This window comes from Chaetodon auriga, chromosome 4 (genome assembly GCF_051107435.1).
Source record: "Chaetodon auriga isolate fChaAug3 chromosome 4, fChaAug3.hap1, whole genome shotgun sequence".
NCBI classification, from domain to species: Eukaryota; Metazoa; Chordata; class Actinopteri; order Chaetodontiformes; family Chaetodontidae; genus Chaetodon; species Chaetodon auriga.
In genome coordinates this window covers 19565979-19580334 of record NC_135077.1, presented here as the reverse complement: position 1 = coordinate 19580334, position 14356 = coordinate 19565979, and the positions used below count along the sequence as shown (strand labels likewise).

Here is a 14356-nt window from a genome sequence, read left to right as displayed (position 1 = left end):
ATAATGTCGGTGTGGTTATCAGTGGAGAAAATGACCTGGAAGAAAAAAAAACAGAGCATCACCTCTGATAAAAGTCCGTCTTGGATTTTAAACACTACATTTTTTTTTTAGTGTTTTATTATATTATTCACACTGTAAGTTTTGTGTAGTTTAATATTGCGTCACATCTCGTGAACATCTGATATTACGTTGGACTTCAGAGGCAGAATAACCAGTTTTATACTGCTTATAGTATATTCAGGCTTTCTGTACAGTAAAATACACCGTGAGGTCTGTTTGGTTCTTAACCTAATTCTGCTTTCTGTCACTAAAATCGTTCCTCTACTGAGTGTTTATCTACAAAATGAACAAAACAGATGAATGAATGAACAAACTGCTCCATCTGTCCCTCCACCTACTATCAGTTCCTTCGTACTGGACTCCCCTGGTCTTCCTCTCTTAGGGTGGTGCTGAACTTGAACTCGGACACAAGGACGTGGGTGTCAAGTAAATCTACAGCATGAATACGGGCTGAGTAAAGGATGATCCTCGCTCCTCCGCTCTCCACACTGCCGGCTTTGGTATTTTATGTGGCCTTTTTCCAGCTTTGGTTGCACAAGAAAGTGCTGGAATCTAAAGATAAAGGGGATTTTTTGGCAAATGGTGAAAGTAGCAGAATAAATGACCCACTGGTCCCGTGGTGTAATTACAGTGGCTGGAAGCATACCAATCTATCACGAGGAAGAGGGGGGGGGCTGACACGCTGCAAAGGGGTTAGTCAAAGGAGATAGCCTTTGACTAACTACTGGCCCCGGACAATCGATACTGTGCAGATATTGCATCCAGGCAGAGAGGAGGAAAAAAAAGCCCTAAAAACTTCCCAAATGGTTTTTCATTCAGATATTGATCAGCACCCTTTTATCATGACCTTGCTCCACCAAGGCCATATACTTTCTTAAGGGTATATGAAACTCATAAATCTGAGAGTTGCTACAGAGTCACACCGGGCTGTGAGCAGCGAGGCAGCGAGGTGGGATGGTGTAATTGGTCTTTCTGGGATGGCGGGCTTCTTTCATACTTCATAACAAGGATTCCATTACAGTTCCCAGCTGCCAGGAAGAGGACGGACAAAACCGATGGTGTAAGAAGAAGAAGAAGAGGATCCAGAGGATGGAAATGTGCGAGGGTAAATTGGTTAAATTCAGAACGTCTTGTCAGTTTTACCGTTCAGTTTCTGTGTCGCACTACAGCGACCTGTCACTGCGCACGGAGATCGTTTCACAGAGGGGGAGAACTGAACCCCTGAAGGTACTACGTGGACCGTCTTCAGAACAGCTCGGCTAATTTAAAAGAACTGAAAGTAGAAGGCAGAGGTCTGCTCTATGGTAGGAAAACCTGCAAGCACAACCACTATATTTGTCTGGATGCATTTCCAAATTTCTTAAAATTATGTCAGGATGTGGCTGAAGCCTCATCACCTCAGCTGTGCATTTATTCTGTTTCACGTAACATTTATTTGTGAAAACGCTTCATCATGTACATATGTGCAAATATCAAACGCTTAGACTGAAATAACATCTTGAACATGGCAGCTTTCATTAAATCACCTCATGGTCAGTGCTTTTGTTTGTTCTCTTGAAGCGTTTCGAACTGTCTTTGATATCTCTGGTGGAGTTTATTGCAGACTTAGTTTGAGCAAGAGGTGCAATTGTAACGATTCTCCCATGAAACAACTGTCCCTGAACGCTCCGTAAAGACTGCTTTCTGTGTGACGTTTGACCTCAGAGGATTACCAGCACCTGTGAATATTTAATCTGAATTTATTAGAACTTTAATCTACTGGATTTTAAGCTCGAAGCTGTGATGTGAATCTGCTCTCTTTGACCCATGTTGCACCTTCCACCGAGTTTCATGAAAATCAGGCCAGTAGTTTCTCACCTCTGTAACAACCGCTTTGATGGAGGTAATAATCTGCTTATAACTGGTGCGAGGCTGATATTTAGTATATTTATTGTCACAACCAATAGATTATCAGCTCTGATAGACTGACTGCACAGTGCTCACCTCAGAGTCCAAAACAGACACCTAAATGTCCCATAATGCTTCTGGAAACGATCAATGTTTTGCAACAAGTCCACTATTAAATAATGAATTGTGGTAATTAACATGCAGTTTAAAAGCAGTTCAAAGAGCATATTTGCTGCGTGACAGGTGGCATCAAAACGAAATGTTTAAATCATGACTCATTTCCTCCACGGTGATCAAACGTCCCGGCTTTAACTGAACCACTTGGCTTTTTGTTGTCATTTGAAATGATCCATCGAGTAGAATTTTCTCCGTCTCCGTCTACACTGCAACACTTAGCCATGCTAACATATGGACATCATCAGCTGTTAATATGTTCCACCATGACACTTTGTTACTATTCCTTACAGCCCCCGCCACTGTACTGTATACACAGTGGAGGTAAATGTTATCATTAAGGCGATATTCTAATTCATATCCATGAGCCGGGCTGCACGGTAGGGCCTTCGTGGCACGTTATTTTATGCAACTGATGGAACGCAAGTCTGTCAAACTTGAACAGTCTCCCCTGAGACTTAAGGAACATCCTTTTCGTCCCCATCACAGCTCCTCCGTCCCAGACACATGTCACTGCGCATGATTAACGAGGTGGAGGGTTTCACGTTAAACCCGTTTAAGGACTTTGGCGTTGGAGATCCCCGCGTGATGCGGAGAGTTTACAAAGATGAGCACAACTGGAAGCAGGCTCGCATTGCTTCGTGCGCTATGTTTATGCTATATGTTTATGACTGTATCAAGGCAGATGGATGGCCATAACTCGAGCCTCCGCTAATTGGTTTTGAAGTAGTCTGGATCTGGACTAAAGGAAACAACTGTCTCTGCTCGGGATGAGACGGGAGCTGCGGGCCGCTGCGGCTGCCACCGCACAGCCCATCGGGTCACGTTCGTGTTTTGACTGCAAGTATTCATAAGCAAAGCGAAAGCCATTATCAGTTAAAAATGACCAGCTAGGTCCTGTTTTCTCAACGTAAAGAAGGGCTCATTTCAGAGGTTATCTGCCGCAGATGCGATTCAGCTGCACTGATTTACAAACGTTACAATCCAAATAATAATCAACAGGAAGAGCAGAAATGATCCCAACTGAAAATCTGGTCTTTCAATCAGGATCAGGCGAGAGCGGGGACCCAGCTACAGTGTTTAGTCTTTTCACAAATGCAGCAAAGGCAATCTGATGGTCAGATAAGTCGGCAGCTGCAGAGTTTTCCATCCAGCAAACAAGACACGCTCTCAACCTTTTACATACAGATTCGTGCAATCAGTCATCGCAGCGGTTTAGTATATACTGCAGCAAGAGGAAAGGATGTGGGGGGAGAAATGTCGCTGTCTTGTCTTTGTCTCCATCTCAACTTTTGATGCTTCAGTAACAAATATCTCTCTCTCATCCCACGTTCCATCCGTCTTCCTGCCCTTCTGCAGCCGTGCATTTCCGAGAGTCGGTGTACTCTAAACAGTTATATTCTTGTTTCCTATGGTTATAATCTCCGCTGACGTGCCGGAGCCCCATTTCCTTTTTCAGCTCTGCGTGCGCAGCCCCAGCGCAGCTGTGATGTACAGTAGGTCCATAAAGCGTGCACGCAAGGCAGCGCAGACACTGTGCAGGCCTCGGCTTTAACACATGCATTACGTTCAGTATTATGTATCATAATTGTGATTTAAGTGTGGAGTGAAGGCACACAAGCAGAGATGAATCTGGCTGCCGCTGCTTCTCATGCAATCATTTATTTATAAAAATACATGAACGTCCTCGCTGTAGTGAGCGTAGCCCCACGGTGCGTTCACGGAGGAGGAGGCTCGACGAGGGGGACAAAACTAACAAGGCCTGTTGAGAGGAAAGGACAACGAGCGGGAGTGCTGCTGTTACACGGCTGATTGACTGACAAAAAGGAAAATCAATTAAAGCCTAAAAACCTATTCATTTAAAAAAAAACAAACAAGATATTTCAATTGTGAGATTCCTGCATTTGTGTTTGAAGTCTGAAGCGTGTGCAGCTAAGATGGAAAAAGTGACGTCACATGTTTCAGCGCACCAATCAGAATTTAGGAATATCTGAACCTGATTACAGTTGTGGGGTTTTCTGCTCAGCTGGGGTCGAGTTTTCATTCTTTATCAATAAAACTACATTTTTATTAGAAACTTTAGTTTTGATTGTAGTTATTATAGGGAAACAGTTTCGATTTGAAACCATGTTTTCAACAGTTTAAACGACTAATTTGAAAATGAATTCATCGTTTAAGCCGTAATGAAAGGTTTTAAATGTGAGGACTTGCTGCTGTTCTGTTTGATATCACCAAAAACTGAACATCTTTGGACATTGTGGTCAGAGATAAGAAGGACTTTGACCACACTGTGTCTTTCATTTTACAGACTAAACCATAAATGTGTGAGAAAGAAAAATGTAAAAATAACGCAAAGATTAACTGATGGAGAGAAGAAGAGCAGATACTGAGAGTAGATCTACTGCAGTACGTGCTCTGTACTTACTTTGTTTATGCATCATATACTATACTGTCAGGCTGAAACAACAAATCGATTACTCAATCCACTGAAAATGATTAATAACAAGTCTGAAAATTGTTTGTTTATCAAGCGACCAGCTTCCTGAAGGTGACTATTTGCTGCTTTGCTGTTTTAAACACTTTCCTGCTTTGGACTGTTGGATGAACAAAACAAAGCAATTTATGATAGTATTTTTCACCACTTTTTAACATTTTACAGTCTAAACAAGGTATTAATTAATTGTAAAAATGATCTTGAGATTAATTTAAAAAGAAAACAGTCACAAGTTGCAGCACTAATGAGCAACAGAACATGTTTATATGTAGTAGCTGTTCTGCTGTTTATGTAGCAGATGCAATGCTGTAAATCAAACGGGGATATGACATAAAGGGAAAAAATTGAAAATGAAGTATATTGTATAGACACCATTTCCCAGCATCTTCTGTATCATTGGTGGAACAGAAGGAGAAACCTTCTCTAACTGAGGACGTTCTGCTCCGTCTTCTTTCCCTCAATGGTGTGCTGGCGAAATGACATAGCACAAGATAAAATAGTAATGCTAATATCAATAGTTTGTCCATTACAGGTCAGCTAACTGTCCGGCGGAACAGTTACAAAGCTGTTCGTTTTCGATCTCACAAGGCCGATCAATACGGGGGCATACTGTTTCAATTTTGCCGGCATTGATTTTCTCTATAACACTCCAACCCTAAAGCATTCGTCTTTCTGAAGGAAGGATGATTTGATTTACTGAAGAAAAATTGGAGTGCACATCACAAAGATTTTTTGCCGGGCGGGAGTGTGACATGCCAAAAGATGGATGTCCCTTGGCTGGGAAGCCTCTAGCCTGAGGGCGTCCATTAGAGCAGTGGTGCTGCAGAAAATGAGCTGCTTATATGAGGGAGGAGGAGCAGAGGGAGAGGAGCTGGTGCTGGAGGTGGGAGTGTTTTGGGGGTACGAGCTGTAGGTGAGGATTGTTGGGATACAGCAGGAATGAAAAGGATGCTGCTGCTGCTTCGTGAGACAAAGTAGGAGAACAGAAAATGCTAGAGAGCACACCTAAAACCTCCTCCTGAATAATGTTTCCAAACAGACGGCATCAGTCCACCGTCAACAGCAGCTCGGGATAAAAACACGTGCTTCCACATCACGCTTTAACCTTTTCTCAGCTGCCACCTTCCTTTTACTTCCCCCGCTTCCTGCATCCAGAGTGAATTTCCATGGTACATTAGTCAGCCTATTAGAATGCAATAAAGAGAAGGTATGAGAGGGGGGAAAAAGAGGAGAGCAGTGTGTGTCCCCGGAGACGGCGAGTTGGCGTTCTCCATCATCTGCCCTCATCTCCCCTCTCTGTCCGTCGACTTTGTCTAGGTGTCATATACATGAAAGATGATTCCTGACCCAAATAAACACCGCGGCAGTCTGGATGCTCAGCGGACCCAAGCTCAAAGAAAGAGGGGAGGGGGGGGGACTGGAGACATGTGGAGAGAAAAAAATGAAATCTGCCAGTTGTTTCATTTGTGGCTATCTTGCTAGTGGTTCATTTACTTTTTTTTTCCTCCTTTAAAGAGACAGCAGGCGGGCATGTTGTACACCTGAGTCTCAGGGCGCCGGGACAGAAACGTATGGATGAACAGGTAGTCGACCTCTCTGTCTGTCTGTGGATCCGTCTTTGTCCTGACGCCAGGTGACAGACAAGGGCACGAAAACGATAGATGCAGCCTCTGTCTGCCGGAAGGAATCCTCCCTGGACGCCCGGTGATACAACCGAGGCAGACGGTGAGACGAGAAAGAGCAAAAGGACGAGGAGTGAGAGAACAGGAGAAAAGAAATTGTACGTTGTGACGACGACAGAGGAGGAGAGAGAGAGAGAACGGCAGACAGAGGAAAGACGAAGCAGGGGAATGGAAGAAGGAAAATCACCTAACACCTCTTTCCTCCAGAGGCCGGGGCCGCTGTAAGCTGGATATTAAGACACAAATTGCATTCAGGCGGGTCACACCATGTCAGAAGATATTAGATGCCTGCCGTGAGGAAACAACAATTCCCATCAGCTTGTGAGAAAATAATATTTTCAGTTTCAGACTCTTTATTGAATGGAAACTTTGGGGAATACGTTTTTATGGCGTGTGAGCAGGCAGACTCGGATTTTACACCCAAGCAACAAAAGGTCGTAATCATGGCCGCGTATTGTCTTTGTGTTCCTGGATTTCATTTTCACAGCTGGAAAAAGGTTGCGGGTTTCCCTGCGCGTATCCGTCCTGGCCCTCCCGTCCGTATTTACAGGCAGCACACGTTACAGCCTGTAAATAATTAGGCAAAGAGCATCTCTTATATTAGGCCGCCTGCAGGTATGCAGGTGTGCTCGTGACTTTTTTCCCGTCTGCGTCCATCGTTTCCTTTCGCTTGTTCTTTTTCTGGGGGTTTGCAGCACCAGATGTTTCTGCTATGCCCGCATACCGCGGCCTCTGGTGCGAAGCTGCACCACCTGACCTTCACAGTAATTGACCAAAAATATTGATGTAATGGCACAGGACTGATTGTGATTTATTAAAAGAGCGCTGCACTCCAAGGCCCAGTGCCAATGCCTCTGTGCGCCCATCGGCAGCCATTAGGAAAACCATCAATAGTGCAACGGCATAAAGGGCCGGTAATGGGGGACTTTTCTGGCCAGGGCTCGTAGAACACAATCTCCATAGTAAACAGCACAGCCTTGTGTGAGTACATATAGAGACTAATAGAAAGGGAGGGAGGGAGATGGGATCAAGGAAAGAAAAATATGACAAATAACGCACCATGTCTTGATATAAGAGGAAAAAAAAAACAGAAAGGAAAACAAAGGCAGCCAGAGATAGACTCCTGTTCCAACAGCAAACTAACCCTCGCCAGACGAGTCTCTGGAGAGTCGGTTCAGCCTAACAAGCACGAGCCAGCGGCCGTCTCTCCAGCTCGCCATTACACACTACCTGCACAAACAGCCATCATTAGGGAATAGCTGCATTGGATTCTGCTGCCTATTTGGTGAAACAAACACAGAGGATAGGGTTCCCTCTGTTCTTAATGGGAGCGGAGCTGTTTAAATGGCTTTCATCTCCCTCCAGAGTCAATGCATCATTCAACCCACAGCTGACATTTTCACCTTTGCAGATCTAATTTAATCAAAGTCATGAGTATTGGGGGGATGAGAAAAGATTATGATGAGATTAAAACCATTACGGCGCTTTGAATAATATGAGGCGGAGAAAATTGCATGCTATGAACACGGTTCATAAAAAAAACAAAACAGGTGCATCCTGGTGATTAAAGATTTTCTGTATGATGCTTCACTTAAGCAACACTGTCACTTCCTGTGGAAAACAGCCTGACGTATGGAGAGCCAAACACATGTGTGATAAAATGTAGAATCAAAGGATGTTTTTTTACATTTACAAAACAATACGTGCAGAAAGGACCTGCCATGTGCCAAGACTGGATTAAACATGTGCATTATGTGAAATGCTTTATGTGTACATAAGTGCGACTGAGCAAAGAAAACCTTAGCAGCAAGAGAGGATGTTTTCCCCCTTGTGACAAATTCTGAAGAGCATCTTAGCTGAAGGCAAATTGACAAATTAAAAACGTAAGAACTTCAGAAATCTTTGTGTTTTGGTGCCGTTTTTAGACACAGGTGTTGCTGTACCTCACGGCAGAGCTTCCCCAGGCTCCATGTTTGTCGGTGAGGATGTTGACGATCTTCTGGACGAGCTGCGTGGCCGTCACGTGGTCGCGGTACTTGGCTGCTCGGATCAGGTGGTCACACATTTTCTCCTCGTCTCGCTTCTCCGCCGCGTACTGAGCGCAGTTAGACTGGGACGGAAAAAGAAACACATTACACAGTCTGCAAGTGAAGGCATCGCGAGTGTGTACACGCTGCAAACACGTGCGCACATGTGCCAAGAGAATGGATTTTACAGTATATAAATCATAGTGTTAGCATCCTGAAAATCAAATATACAGAGAGAGATCTGTAGGAAGTAAGACTACAAACACGAGCAGAACAGAGCTTTCACGTATAGAAACTCTACTCTGAGTGGAACCAAATGAAAAGCACGGGGTCATTTCTGTCCTCGTGTCATGTTGATTAATAACAGTGGACACGTATTTACTAATGTCCCCCGGCACACCAAATCACACGATACCCACAATGCACGGGGAGGACATTTTTCTCTGTCGGAATTTGTTATCAGAATGGGCCTTTGAACTCTGCAGCGATGCTAAAACACCTTCTGGAAATAACAGGCAGAATTTGAAACAGCGTTTTGATTTCCAATCTCGGCTTCAGGATCAATTTCAGCTGCAAACTCGTGGCATTACTTTGAAAGAATTGTTTCAAAGTTAAATTCTTAGTGAAGGGGAGCCAGTGGAAAGGGAGGGGATAGAAAAACATGAGCTATGTATAGTACAGAGAGGTGGACAGATCATCAGGCCTGCAGCGGTGCGTTTGTGTTTTCTCCAGCTGAAGCAAATGGCTGCAGTCTTAAGAAGCAAAGCTCATTCAATTATTAATGCGGCTTCAGTTGTATATTACTCTCCTTATCAGATTAACCTTAAACTAACCCATTGGTACAACAGTCATACAGTTACAGCTGAACAAATGCAACCTGCTTTTCCAAAGTTACCACTAAAGTGCTTTATAATGGGTCCTCCTCTTCAATTTGAACGACAACATTTCATATCTGACAGAAAATCTATCGGTATAAATCACATTAGGGGGGCTTTTCTGCAGGCTGTTGGGCCTTAATTATCAATCTATGTCTCTTTGTGTGGCATTAAAGTGGGCCTTGACCTTCCAGCAGCATGACCTTAGAAACGGCCAAACAGAGCGAGTGAGGAAACGGAATTTCTGAGCGTCTCAAATTCTCAACCAGAGGATCCTTTGCCTTGCCGTGTGTGTGTGAGTGTGTGTGTTGCATGTCCATTAATCTTGATCAGTGGCACTGAAGGCTAATAGGAACTGGAACGAGCGAAAAGCTGGACCAAAGGAAGGGTCTGAGAGGATGGGGGGGGGGAGCCACGTGTCCGGTTATGCTCAGCATCAAAGTGTCGCATAATGTGTTCATCTGGGACGACACAGAAACGTATCCATACACGATTACAGAAATGATCCATTTTAGCAAAAGTAAGTAGCACACCTACACAGAGTCCATTTCCATCTTCTCCTGTCTGAGACTCGCAAAGTCTGCAGCACTAATCAACAGCGCTGGGTTCAAACTCATAACCATAAACAAACACTTCATCACCTGTGCGTGGAGCCTGCCCAAACACCCAAACCCTCCATGCCGTAATGGGCTTCTCTCATATCCCAAGCCAAAGTCGACTGCAGGAGAAAAGGCCAAATTCACAGACTCACCCCTAAAATAACAACGAAAAAAGCTGAAGGCATAAGTAGCGCCATTAAAGTCCAAAGTTGGGTTTGCTTGTAAGTGGAAAAGACAAGTCACTGTTAATTCCGGGGGCCATTCCGTTGATGTGAAGTCAGAGAATGTGCCAGAGTATTATGAAGGACTTATTATGTTATGTTATTATGAAGGTTAAAGCGAATAACTAAATCTCCCAGTTGGCACCATCCTGCCTTCACTTCCATGCAGGCCCTCAGACCGGATAAAGGGCAGAAAGTAAAAAAAGGAGCATTTGGGGTATTTTCAAACAAACTGCTCTTTCTTTCCTTTCAAGGAATGCTGAGGAAACATAAGAAGCAAATTAAAAGTATCTGTTCCCATTTGCAATTAGAAACATGCCTCTTCTGGAGTGACTGAAGCGGTCCGTGTGCATGTTTTGACGAGAGGACAAGCCTAAAATGAAAAGACGTGCCCAGAGACAAACCTCGGCGAGTGAAAGGAGCGCAGCTGAGGAAAGGGAACGGCTGACGATGGCTGCAGCCTCCTGCCCACACAGCCACCAGGGCACAACTTGCTGGCAGTGAGACCGTTATGACTTGCGACACTGTAATCATGGGCAGCACCTTCCATTACATGGCCCGGCTGACAGGGTCGGCCGGCGCGAGTGCCTGCGCCGCCGGGGGAGACAGCTCGGTGAAGACGAAATGATAATGGCTGGCATTAATCGAGTCAATTACACTGAGTCGTGTCTCCCACAATTCATCAGCGGTTCAAATAAATAACCATGGATGTGTGCTGGAGTTTGGGGAGGAAACGGGCCGCTAAGGAGGCGACTGGGGAGTGGAAAGAACAGTAATCATCTCTAAAATCTCATAATGGCAGAAAATGGCAACACCCATGTACGGAGACAAACCCTCGAAACATTTTAATGACGTGACCGAACCTAATTTTCGAACCAGAGGATAACAGGCAAATCGTCCGTCTGTCGCTAAACGCTGTTGTGGCGGTTACCGCTCGCATTTGTGCCAAGCTGATCCGTCAAATAATAAGGCGGGGGGACGAGGCGATGAGTTTCACAGTGGTGCTGGTGTTGTAACAGTGTCAGCCTTATCTAAATGCTGTAGTTGTTGTCAGATGATGCCTCGGTTCCCCTCCTCCTCCTCCCATGCTGGGTTGAGAGGGTTAACCAGTATAATGGGCTGGAGAAGGGAGGCTCATTACAAGATATCAGCCCTATGTTTATCAATTAGAGTGACAGAGAGGGGTCTGGTGGTGGTGCCGTGCCGCAGCCTTCAACGCGCCGACTGACAAAGCCAGGGTCTCAAGGTTCTGTCGGAGAACAGGGGGGACGAAACGAAACCGGCCGAGATGTTATTAAAGCGCTTGATTTCCAATGTCTTGACACTGGTGGCACATCGGGGCTGCGCACACTCGGCGTGGCCGGGCCATCGCTCTGCGAGAATCTGCAATTTCTCACATCCGTCGACAAGCACTCCCAGAGGGTTTCATTTACAAGCGGGCAGAGAAACTGTCCAGAAGAAGGCGAGACATCAGGCTTGTCCTTGTCTGGTATCAGAGAATGCAAATACACCACAAATAAATTCCTCCTGGAACACAATGGAGGTCTAGGGAGACAAGAGGATGAAATGAGAAAGGAGGATGGGGGCGGCGGAACAAAAGTAGATGCTGAACCAGTCCACCAATTGGTTTCAAAGAGATTCTCGTGCACTTGATCTCTTGCCCTCGAGTTTTCAAATTGCAACATAAAATGTCACCAGGGGAATTCAGACAATGGGCGAGGGAAGAAACGGGTGAAGGGGAGAGGAGGGGGAGAAAAATGAGGGCTTAAAAGTACAATGGCGAACAAAAGTCACCAAATGACAATGCCTGACAGCCACTTCAATTCTGAAATGATGCCCCTGTCACGCCGTGAGCCCAAGTATTGATTTTTTTTCCGTCTCTTGGAGCACAGGAGGAAAAAAAAAAATCTAATCCAGTTGAAACAGATCCCTGCTGCTGGCACTGGCCCAGTGCTCGCGGCCATCAAGGTTAACACAGGCGCAACACTTATCAAAGTATCTCCTCCTGCTCCTCCTCCTCCAGCCTGCTCCTCCCCTCACACTGTCTCTGGCTGATCTTTAATGGACTGTTCACCATGCTCAGCTGGCAGCCTCTTCATCTCCCCTACCCAGAAACCCCTTTTCTCTGCAAAGCCGCATCAGTCTGCGTTCGCTGCCGTCTTTTTACGACGACTCCCCGCTCAGCTCCAAGGTCACGCCACGTGAAAAATCATACGTGTTAAAGTGTCGTCTGGAGGTGAAAAATAGTCAAATGAAGGAAGGACGCCACAGATGAAAAATACGCGTCCTCCGGATCGGCCGGTGCCTGAAATCGTGAACGCAGGGCAGCGGCACTGAGCTCAGGTTTTAATTCAAAAACAAGCAGCAAAATATAAAAAGCCACATAACAACACAAGTCTGCTCTGCATGAATTAGAAATTGTTTTAACATGGGGACGTTTATTCTGAATGGGGAGCTCAAAGGAGAAATAAAGGAGAACATTCTCCCGCTGACTACAGAGACCATGTCAAAGGAAACTGTGGAGTAAAGTCATATTTCGGGGCTAGCTGGTCACACATAATGATGGCAGCTGCGGAGGAGGTACCTGGGGACTTCATTACGCAGACAAGTCAGCGGGACTGAGACTACTGCTCCCCGACCATCCAGTGTCCCCCACTTCTCCCATCCCACCTCCTGATGCCTTCAGTGAAATAGCCCATGTTGTACAGTTACGAAAAAAAAAAAGGCAGACAGGAAGCGAAGATGCCAACTCGCTCTGCATTCTGTCAACGGCAGCATTTTGTATTCAGAGATCTGCTGTTTGAGGAGTTTTTTTCTCACCACTTTATGAAATTTCTCACGTTTGTCTTCTTGAAAAAGCACCGAACGTCCTGGCGGTTGGGCAACAATGCTGTCACAAACACAGACATGCACCTCTTTTTTTTTTTTTTTTTCCTCTCATCCTCTTGACAGCAGTTTTGCCCATAATGAAGTGTCTGGGCATCCAGCCCTGCTGACATACTACATTACAGTTGCGACAACTACATGACAGCAAGCTACAGTTGGTGGCAGCTATCAGTCCGAGCGCGGCGACTGATGTGGTGTAAATAGCCTTTGGGAGTCGTGGTTCTCGGCTCTTCCTGTGTGTGTTTGAGTAACCCTTGTTCAGCAAACTGCTTCTGTTTTAACAATAAAGGTAACTGTTGCAAAAGGGTTTTGTTGAATCAGTGAACTTATCCGCCCGCTGGTTATATTTAAATGTGTTCGGTCAGCTCTGGAGCCGTTACAGAGCATCCCGGCCAAGCCTCTCTCTGCGACGCACAAGTTTCCAAAGACCTGTGCTATGATAACAGGACATAATGAGCATCAGCTCGATGTTAATGTCATTAACGTGAGGAGAAGGACCGGATCGTTTTACAAGCTCAGCAGAGGGGAGACAATGACGCCAAGCACTAATTAGCTTCTATCGTCTGGCTTTCACGGGATCTCTCAGACAGTCAATTCAATTACTCCATATAACAGCAGAGGATGAATCAAGGGGGTATATAAAAAAAAAAAAGAAGACGACTGAGCAGAAGGGAAAGGAAGGAAGAATAGAAATGACTTGGGTCTTGCTCACTCTTTCCTATCTGGACCTTCTCATCTGCCCTTGTGCCCCTGAGCCCACCACATTTCATCCCTAATGAACAACCCCATAAAAAGAGGGAGTTCGATTTCTCTCTCCTCCTTTCTATCTCTTGGGCTCCCTCTCCTTCCTGCTCCTCTGGAAGATATCGGAGTCTGTCATTTGCCGTGCTGGCCAGCAGCATCCGATCTGCAGATCTCCTTCACATTAAGGATCCTTTCAGATAGAGAACCCTAAAAGGTAATTGGATTTCCCCCTAGTTATCTTCATCTGTTTCACCCTAAGCCCAGTGTAATAACTTACTCTCAGGGCCAAAGATAACTCAATTCTGTCCCACAGAGAGCCAGTGAGAGTGTGAGGGAGAGCGAGGGAGAGACAGCATGAGAGAGAAAGCATATGTTATGTCTCTGGGGCAAACGGGTATCTAAATCCTCTATCGCTGCCTTCACAAGGATATGAACTCTGACAAGGAGCAAACATAAATTTGTTTTTATGTATTGAATTATTCTCTTTTCTGGTGCCTTGGTTGGCATCCGCTGCTGCCGTTTAACTCCAAGAGCTCTTAAAAGCAGAGCAGCATAGTGAGGGAGGATGCAGATTATGTTCTGGCAACTGATGCTGCACGACTTCGCAAACCTCCTCGCTTCCAGTGCAACACAATGACATCCTAAATGAGTCATTCTGGACGCCTGTTTTCAAGTTCATTTCTCACAAAACAATAACCCAACCTACA

The 14356-nt window shown here is 45.2% G+C and overlaps 1 protein-coding gene across 9 annotated transcripts in view; it reads right to left on the bottom strand.

Moving 5' to 3' along the window:
• lrba (LPS-responsive vesicle trafficking, beach and anchor containing) overlaps positions 1-14356 on the bottom strand; it is a 174559-nt gene that overhangs the window by 80185 nt on the left and 80018 nt on the right. For all 9 annotated transcript variants that reach the window (XM_076729272.1, XM_076729263.1, XM_076729267.1 and 6 more), the window contains exon 36: positions 8241-8407. In XM_076729272.1, the coding sequence (XP_076585387.1) occupies positions 8241-8407 (167 nt within the window). The remainder of the gene's footprint in view (positions 1-8240; positions 8408-14356) is intronic.